Genomic DNA, 10,620 nt, shown 5'->3' with positions numbered 1-10,620 from the left:
TGAAATCTTTTACTTAAATATTAAATATACAATACAACAACCCTTGTTCTCTTTTTCAAACTCTTACCTAATACCGAAAGTTTTAGTTTCATTCAAATGAATAGTCGCGAAAATCTTAGATCTCATTAGAAAAATACTATTAAGCGCGTAGTTTTTTTTAATCATTAGTAATATAAGTCACATTAGCTGTATATACATATGAAATTATATATATTTTTTTAATGTGTGGTATTTAAACCTTCATATAGGTATATGCGGTATCTGTGGGCAAGAACCGGACAAAAGCTTGTAGATTCCGTTGATATTGCTCGCTTACCAATTCATTGCTCTAATTGTTTCCACAATATGCGGCAAACATGATGAAAACAGTAGTTAAAAAAAAAAGGTTTATTTACAACTTTTATACAATTTGCATAGCCTCTGTATGTCTCTCATAAACATTAAGTACAACGTAATTGAGTTATGAGTTTGGCTTTCGAGTTGTCTGTATACTTATTAAAAATATTTGAAACCAAAATTTATACTAATAGTATTTTATATGATGATTATAACGTAGCCATAATATTACTGACAGTGTAATAAATATTTTCTGCTATTAAGTTCCATTGCCATTCATCATTTATGTGAAAGAGATGGTTCGTCAAAAGTAACTTTAATTTATAAACGACAGAATATAACCTTATATAATTTTATTTTTCAATCATGTAAATTAAAATAAATAAAATGGTTTTCATGATTCAATAGTTCTTCCTCTAACTGTTTGATGTATTAATTGTATAAGTTTTTACTATATAGTTGATAAATATTTATATGATTTTACATTCAGTACTACATCGTCCTTTAAAATATTTATATTTAAATGAAACTAATGAGATCTAAGATTTTCGCGAGTATTCATTTAAATGAAACTAGTATTATTCGGATTTACTAAGCGGATTTTATTATTTTAAAACTACATAATCCCGACGTTTCGGCTACTTTGCAGCAACCGTGATCACGGGCAGACGAGGTGTGAATTCACACTAAATAATAAAATCCGCGTAGTAAATCCGAATAATACTAGTTTCATTTAAATGAATACTCGCGAAAATCTTAGATCTCATTATTTCTATTTAATTCGTCAGAGAAAAACTCCTACAAGAAGAACAAATTAGAATTTAATAAAACATTAATAAAACTAGCATCATTTCATCTTTAAAGTTACAAAACCATTTTATTTTTCAATCATATTTTAATTTGAGCTGCAGAATCTTGTGATATGTCTCATCTCATGAATAGTCCATTATTGGAATACATCAAATTAAATAAAAATCTAGGTTAAAAGTAAACAGTTCAAACAGGTAATTTATACGTCATTATTTTAATTATATACCATGTATTGTATATAAAACTCAATTATCAGTAAATAAGAAGCTATCAAAAATAGAAAGTTGTAAGGATTTTTTGGTTCAACTAAAACCTCCGACGCCGTAATCGAAGTCACGGACAGCAACTCATAAATCAAATATTATTTATTTACTCGGAAAATATACTCGGAAAGTGTTTCTCGTCTTATTTCTATTAGCTTTCAATGGAGAGAAGAATCTTCATAAAGCAAGCAATAGATAAAATAAAAAATGTATTTTGTACGTATTTACATTTAGAGAAATATACAATGTAAAGCAAATCAAACGAATAATAGCATTTGAATGCACGTGAACAGGTTTCACGTTACCCTTATCTCAGCAACTGTTAGTATAATAATAATGTTTTCTCTTAACACGATGCGTAAATCCACTCTCATTACAATAGTACATTAAAATATTATTTAGAATAATAGTATATTAGTAGTATCAGTATTTTTAATTTCTAGATGATTTGATTAGCCACATACGAAGTAAATTAATATTAAATTTGAATATGCATAATTACGCGGCAAACTTAAAACGACGCCACATGTGATTTACGAGGCTTTAATAACTAACAGTACGTCGAAATAAAATGATAAAATTAAATTTTTATGAACAGTAAAAAGAAATATAACGTTCGTATATAAACAAAAAAAACTATTTTAAATTCAATGCTTTTTTTTAATATAGTTTATGTAAGCATTAATTTTGAGTTTGTTGGCTATGTCTGTTGAGATTTTCCGTAATAAACTATGAGAAAAAAAATTCATTATAATTCTCTGTCTGTTATTATATGATTTTGATTTATATTATATTCCATATATTTGTTAATTTATGCACCAAAATAGTAAACTTTTTTGTAGTGATACTATTGGTATAGGATAAAAAAAATGTCGGTCACAATGATCTATTTTTTCTCTATCAAAACGGCTTCTGGTAGAGATCTCGTCTAAAAGATAAGTTCTTCTTTGTGCATCACATTTCTTTTATAATAATATTTCTACATAAATAAATCTTATATATAAAATTCTCGTGTCATAATGTTCGTTCCCGTACTCCTCCAGAACGGCTTGACCGATTCTCATGAAATTTTGTGAGCATATTGAGTAGGTCTGAGAATCGGCCAACATCCTTTTTTCATACCCCTTAGTGATAAGGGTTGTTCACCCTTAAACTTTTTTTTTTTAATTTCTGAACGAAAATTTTTGTTTTTTTTTTTTTTATAATGTGGCATCAAAAATACACACAACCCTATATTTTTGCTTTTTTACCACCAACCCCTATTTTTTTATGTATATGTAAACACAATACGAGTGTATGTTTGTTTCGGCTAATATTTAAAATGGCTGAACCGCGTTTAACGGGACTTATTGGCAGGTAGCTGAAATTTCTTCTTCATCTTAAAACGTAAGGAAAGCAAACGTACAAAAAAGTTATAAGTATGACGTCATTACAATCTATACTAACTTCTCGTGACTTTACTGAATACTATCCTGAATACTATCAGGTCCTTGATATTACAGAACCAAGACGTCCCCGCGTTCATCTGAGCATACATAATACACATTATCCTACTTCGAAGAGCCCATTTGAAGGTGGTACGAGTTATAAGAAACAGCGTAAAAAGTTTTCAAAGTTTATCCTTAAATTTTTCATGCAAATCGTTGTCATATATTTGCATTAGTTATTTTTTTATTCCGTTGTAACACTAACACAACAAAGTTTCCAGCCTTTTATTCAATGCTCGAATGCTATAAAAAACATGTATGTATTGAATATCGTTGTATTGTGATAACTGGATGGTTTTGTAAGAACGATCGGACGTAACATTTTTACTGCAATAAATATTATATTATATTGAAAAAAGAATTATAATGAATGCTGCAAGAACCGGGGTATTTTAAAGCTTCTATCGCTGTAACAGAATTATTATTTGTAACAAAAGATGTAATAAGTATTGTCTTGTTTTTTATACCAAACGTGTTTGTGTATATATTTAGGTCAAATCTTTAACCGCAGATACTCACAACACATTCATCCTGGGATACTCGATAGACATTCAAGATCTGTATTATATTAAAATTGATTAGAAACCAGTGGATGGTAATAGTGTGTATTAGCTGTAGATACTGAAAATATTTTTCCTATTTTATAGGCTGTATGTAAATCTATTTTCGTTGTATTTCGTTGTTTATGTAAAATTAAACATTGTCAGTTTAAACAGCGGATGCTGCGATGTGGTAAAATTTAATGAGACGTCTGGTTCAATCGTAAACTTATAATTAAGTTCATAAAATAATCTTTCGTAACTGGACGGTTAAATATGTCTGATCGTAGGCAAATATTGAATTTTTATGTTCATTTATTATATGTGTATTTTTTCATAGAGATATAAATTATTTGTTTCGATTAATTGCAAGTTATTTATTACTGTATGGGCTTAGCATTATTGGAACATTTTGAGTGTTGATCCAACTTGAAAACATTCAAATGTTGGATATACTTTGTAATGAAATTTGGTTATTAATCATAAATACAGACAGTGATCTAGAGAACACAATAATAGTACACTTATTATAACCACCGTTTATATCTTTGAATATCCAAATGGATCTCCAACGATAAATTTATAACTTTCTATATCTCAAACTTTCATTAGCAATAAAATACAGTTTTTTAGTATTTCGTTTCGTAAGAACCAAGGGGAAAATAATATAAACATCACAATCTAGAACTTTATTTACAAACTTTACATTTATATGTCGTGGCAACAAGTATCTTGTGTCGAAAAAGTATATCCATGATAAATTTTTAATTTTTAACTTAAAACACTGTTCAACGCACTAGACGTTTCAATACGTGATTTCTTTAAAAACAGACAAAACACTCTTACCTCATTCTATGATAATTTAAATTAGCATATCTTTTTGATTTCACACTTATAGTTCTATCATTACAACAGTGACACAGTAATTAAAAAATCTCAGTAGCAATCGATGATTAGGACTTATATTTTTAAAAAGGATACAAACGACACATCCCTCTCGTAGTACATGATTTAGTTTACTAAAACCATTACGAAGTTATAAAATTAAAATGATTTGGCGCAAAATCGTGTCGACTTTTATAAAGCTATATTTTATAATAGTAGAAATGCTATGTATTGAACGAGCAACTACAATTTAATAAGCGTAATGAATTTTCAGGTTGATACCGGTGTACACGGTAAATAAGTGACCCTTAAATAGAATCTTAAAACTAGCGACTAGTATAGGAATTCGTTACTTTACATCTTAGTCAGTTTCATAAGTTTAGTGTAGACATATAATGTATTGAAAGGTGGTTAAGTTTATAAATTGACGATACATTTTCCTAAATTGGCAATATTAATCTTAGCTTCGTACAAGTTGAAAAATTTCATAGTATCATATGTGACAATTTTATAAAATTGGTCTTAGACAAAACAGGAGTCTTCACTTTCTAAAAAATTAATTAGGTAAAGTGTTTAAAAATTGTGAAATATATACATCACTTATTTAAATATGTCCTTTTTATTTTGTTATTACGAATGTCTTCTTCTATCTATACAACAAACGGCTCTCTTAAGATTTTCAGCAAACCCAGTTTTCTCTATGTGAATTTGCGCCTTACATGTTTTAGCATGCGACACTTCAGACTGTTCCGTCTTTCTCTGGCCAGTGTCACCAACATCCTCGTCGGATCACGTATCAGAACCGGGATATTTTACAATCAGATCCAATTCCTCTTCGTTGGGCTTAATATTCCTTACTTCCGTCTGTCCCTCAAACTTCTTCGGCCTATCACTTACCTTGTTCTCAATATTCACAAGAACGTCCGCGACACATCTGTTTTCTTGTTTGAGAGCTTCCTCTGTTTCATTCCGGGTTCCTTCTACTTTGTTTCCGTTGTTGTTCTGCTTATCATTTTCTGCTTCAGCTTTGCTATCCTCGTCTTCGCTGTTTTCTTTACCTTCTAGAATCATTTTATGTGTGGCTTCTTCTGTAACGCTGTCAGTTGGTGCTTCGTTTATGCACGAGTGCGTCAATGTAAATGGTAGTTTGGCAGAAACTTCACCCCCCATGGTGCTAAGCGTGAGTTTAACTTTTACGTAATACGAAACGTAAATTGCAAATACGTTTCGATCTTCGGGTGAGTCGGAATTACACAATACTGTTGATGCGAGGCTTGCTCCCGATTTTGAATACGAATCTTCTAGTGCTATCCAATTCTTGGTAGCACCTGCAATATTGAGATATTGCAATTAAAAATATTTAAACTAATGTTTTTAACTATTTCAATTAACATAATCACTACTAACTTACAAATATTTCATATTTAAACATTAAACACTTTATTGAATCTAATATTTGCCAAGCCAGACGTCTATTTCTATCTAAAATAAGTACCAAGAAGTACGAAACGATAACATTGTAGCATGGCGGTACAGTTTCACTAACAAGGTACGAAATAGGACACTGTGTCCATAAAATTTTGCATCAAGAGTAAGCTGCGGCCATAATTAGTATAAAAATATTAAACAGGTTCGTAAATTTGATTTAAGAAAATGACGTCGATCTAATTACCTATTATAAAATGTAAATTTTCAAGTCATACACACACATTTGCTTGTTTTATTTTAGTAGTACGTAATGATATTATCCGTTTTGTAAGTTCCTTAAGCTTTTATTTGACATAAATTAAAAAAAAATGGTGATCAGAAGCATACGTTACCCCGATGGGGTAATGGCGTAAGTATGTAAGAGGTATAAAAATGCCTTGGCTGAGACAGATATTCTTAGAATGTTGTCAACCTTGGTCTCTAGATATCAAAGACTATAAAAACAGACTCACCTTTATGCGGTGTAAGTGTAAAAGCATCAGTGAGCGTCTGTCCCGGAAGTACGGGAGTGCCGGTTCCCTTGACCAATGCTACAACGTTCTTGAACTTGCCGTTCGAAAACATACACACGTCGACATGTTGGACAACTAGCGCCTACAAGGAAAATATATTGATGAATATCTATAAAATTTTAAATCATCAAACTTTATTTAATTAAATATCAAGACAATAATAATAATTGAAAAGATCGTCTACAAAATATAATTTTGTAATCCACCAAAATCTCTTTTCAGCCAATATGAAGTTTCATAGACTCTTTAGATAACTTCATAGCATTTTTTATATAAATATATTTTTTTAATATTATAACAAACCTTTATTCTTCGGACGGTCTTAGATGAATTATTGGTGACAAGAATATTGACACGTATCGACTCGCCGTGAGAGTACGTCGCCTTATCCAGCCACGCTTCAAGTTCCACTCTAGACAAGTTTAATATATATAAAAAAAATTATAAAGTCCGTCAGTGTGTTCCGATATTCTTTATAGATGCTTAAAATTATTACAAAAGTCTACTGGATAATTTTATTGACCGGTTTTTAAATTGGCATTTCATTTTGACATTTGCAAAACGTCAAGACCAAAGGTTAGCCTTAATCGAAGATTGGAGATCTATCTATGGTTTAAAGGTCAAATAAAATATAAACCAAATATAGACTATCAATGTGACAGTATTGGCAATCGGTATACGGTATATGTCAACAATTGTAAGAAAGAAACGGTTTTAGGTGATGAACGGTAGTAAATTTATAGCGACTGTACGTAGCAAAATGGATCAAAAAAGTTATAATAGCATATTTTTTTACACAAAATTTAATAGGACCAGGTCAAAACGTATCCTTATATATTTACAAAATACCTTTCATTTACTATTCTATAGCTATTTTTGATATAAATACTGAATAGGAGAACAAATGAACCACAATCCCGAAACAAAGCAAGGCAATGTAAAATTGTTTATTTAAGAGTGATTTGTGATTTACAGAACTTAGATTTGGAGAGTTTATTTAAATAATTAAATTATTTTTAAACTCTTATCATTAAACATTCAGTTTGTATAAAATATATTAGATCTCTATATAAACAATGTTTGCTCTAAGTCCTTTAAAGACAAACACTAAGTTAAAGTTGTGCAGTCACACGACCGCTGTACCTTTTCAAATAAAGTGCTTCCAAGGCTCGTTTGTCTAGGCCACTGAGCAAAGTAAACATTGACAACCTGAGGTTGAAGGAGTTTATTCAACAAATGCACAAACTGACATAGCCTTTGGCTGGTCAAAGGAATTAATAGACATGTATTATACATGCGTTCAAGAATTGAATTGAAACTTTAGTTTTTATGACTTGATTCACTGTTGATGAATTAAACAATATGTCTTTATAATGTTAGTTCTGTTTCGTTCGAACTTGTATTATTTTCATCTGTTTGAGGGTATTTTGTTTATGACTTTTTTTGAACTGGTCACCGCTTACTGCGACACCACTTATCGCCACTCGCAGATAACACCACCTTTAGTTGTATTTTATTTTGAAGCGTTGCTTGATATTTTGTTAATTTTTAATTAATTTTATTATGAATTTTCAATTGTCGTCTCTTTTATGTATTTGAAATAACTGTCAGTTGTCTTTTAGTTGTTCAGAAACAGCGCACAACAACAATGTTGTTTAAAATTATTGCATAATTCTCCATAAATGTTAACAATGTTACGTCATCGATGGTGGACATCAAAAACTAGCTATTACCCGAACTTAACTCCCTGGTGATAATGATCTCTTTGACATAACAGGGCAAGGTCTATCAGATCTTGTTATATATAAAAATTACTTTGAAAAACTCACCTGCCGTCTGATAAAAGAAATGGTTTCTCCACAGTGGTTCGGGGTGGAGTGGGCTCTACGGTTTCTGTTAACAATGAAAGTATATTTAAAATTTATGATAGTGCATCTCATTTTTCCTTATTTACATATAATTTTAATCTGTAATTAAGAATTCTCTATATCATCACCCACAATTATTTGTCGTGATAGATTTAAAGATAATTTAATATTTCTTTATTTATTTTTATATTGTTTGTGTAGTTTAGTTCTGCGTTGGCCTATATGATTCTGAGAATCTTAATTCTGTCCTCATGAGAATTTCTAATTAGAGCTAATTGAATTACCTTTAATTAAGAGGAAAATTTTTAGATATCATTTATAACCTCCATTTTGTGAAGCTTAGATAATAAATAAGGATATATCGATATATTTATATATATTTTTCTTCAAGTTATAAACTTCAAGTTATTATTCTTGTCTTTTAAGACGAATATAAAGCAAATGTTACCCATAAGGTTAAGTAAAGTGTTAAGTAAAATAGTCCGTTTATTTCGTGTCTCACAACCTCTCATAAAATGTTAAATGCAGGACACTCAAAATACCCTCAAAAACATTTCTCGAGGCGACCGGATGATAAAGTTTATTCAACAATATTATGTTATTTCCAAAGAACAGCTTTTGTTATAATTATACCTTGTTTATACATACCGCTATAGAAAATGTTCGAATAATTGAAAAATATGATTTATTAAATTACTTTTCCTTATCAATAATCTGAAGAAAATAAAATCAAACCTATATTATACAAAAATGTTAACATATTACAATTAAATAATTGTTTCAGCGAAAAATTTACATGATTCTCGTAATTATCGCTCACTCAATAACATATTGTTCACTGAATAAATAAATAATCTATTAGGAGTCACATGAAGACGTTTTTTTTTATAAAATTTCCGTAAACTTTATAAGGAACATTAACAATGTCAGGATAAAAATTATAAGGAAATAAAATAGAAGTAACGAAATCAAATTTTCATAAAAGAAACTATAGTAATTTTTATTGATGAAATGTCGATAGCAATGACTGAGTTCCGTAAAAACAAATTACATGTTCAATGTTTTAGTTCATTATTATATCAATCTATCAATATTTCAACAAGGACAAACTTACCAATTTGATCTCGTTTTCTCCTGCTGTTCTCATCTGCTTCTAATTTAGTTTTGTTTTTTAGTCTGCAATGAAAGGAGATTGTCAAAAAGCTAGTCACATTCATTTTGTGCAGAAACATCAGCCGCGACATCATATTACAAAAACAGGTTATTAATATGTGACATTGTTTTGTTTTTAAATAGTTTAGTCACCGAACACGAGAATCAGACGAGAATTTTTTGCGTTGTTATTTTTGACGCAAAGAAGATGAAACGAAATCAATTACATAAAATAATAAAAAATGCTTAGTATCCAAAAATTTGAAAAACTCAGTTTCATCTCAATGAGTACACGCGAAAGCCTTACACGTTAAACTATTAAAATTTAATAATTAAATTCTACAAGGCGCTGTCTGGATGTAATTATAAGTGACAGGGTCTCAAATGAGTAAATAGTGAAAATAAGTTACGTGTTCAATATTCTGTAGGAATTTTATAGTAAGTTTATTAAGCGTCTGAAGTCTGTAACAAAAAAATATTATTGAAACAATATTATGTGAAGACGTAGTGAAAAAATATATATTTTTTTTAATTTAATCAAATCAAAACGCTTCTAGTGAATAAAATGTGTTTGTACGACTTTGAAATACGTCAAATAGTTTGTTCACTGTGTAACATAAAATGAAAAAGCGACATCAGAGAGCTCGTTCATCAATTTTAATATAAATTATTTTTGTCAAACATAAACGTAACTTTTTTAGTGCGGACCGTTTGTAACAAAAAAAATTAATTTTAAAAATACGATCAATAAATCCGTTAAACTTAATTTATTTCGTTTATAACTTCCATTGGTAAGTTTGAGCGGAATTATCCATTAAGTTATTGATATTTACCATTTCAACGCAAAAAAATGTCGATTCACTTATAGTTTACATTGTTACGGTTCAAAACTCATTCTAGAATAATCGTCACTAATTGATATACACCGTAATAAATTATTGAATGGCAACTTAAGACAAATATTGTCTCTGACGTCGATATTAATATGTTGGGACGTCTAAAAAAAAGTACAAAATAATCCTACTATCTTACGTTATTACATTAATATTCTACCGATCAATCCTGATTTACAAAATACTTACTTCGATCTTGGATAAGATATGACAGTGCACTGAAATACTGGGAATTTTACGATGATTAATCATAAATAAGGCTTACACGCGACATTACTGAATAATAAAAAAATTAAATTAAACATAAATGTACTTTTTCGACAACGAAATGTGATCTTTTGAGCAGCATTATTGTTACATGATTTCGATACAAACATTCTTTAAATA

General features: G+C 29.6%; 1 protein-coding gene across 1 annotated transcript in view; it reads right to left on the bottom strand.

Moving 5' to 3' along the window:
- Positions 1–4,109: 4,109 nt before the first annotated feature.
- LOC116768604 (phosrestin-2-like) overlaps positions 4,110–10,620 on the bottom strand; it is a 31,357-nt gene continuing 24,846 nt past the window's right edge. The window contains exons 7-11 of the mRNA XM_032659361.2: positions 9,303–9,364; positions 8,150–8,213; positions 6,624–6,732; positions 6,261–6,402; positions 4,110–5,648 (exon numbers count right to left, since the gene is read on the bottom strand). Of these exons, the coding sequence (XP_032515252.2) occupies positions 5,110–5,648; positions 6,261–6,402; positions 6,624–6,732; positions 8,150–8,213; positions 9,303–9,364 (916 nt within the window). The 3' untranslated portion in view covers positions 4,110–5,109. The remainder of the gene's footprint in view (positions 5,649–6,260; positions 6,403–6,623; positions 6,733–8,149; positions 8,214–9,302; positions 9,365–10,620) is intronic.

Source organism: Danaus plexippus (genome assembly GCF_018135715.1).
Source record: "Danaus plexippus chromosome 3 unlocalized genomic scaffold, MEX_DaPlex mxdp_34, whole genome shotgun sequence".
Lineage (NCBI taxonomy): Eukaryota > Metazoa > Arthropoda > Insecta > Lepidoptera > Nymphalidae > Danaus > Danaus plexippus.
Note: the sequence above shows the minus strand (reverse complement) of the source record. Positions and strands in the feature narration are given on the sequence as shown.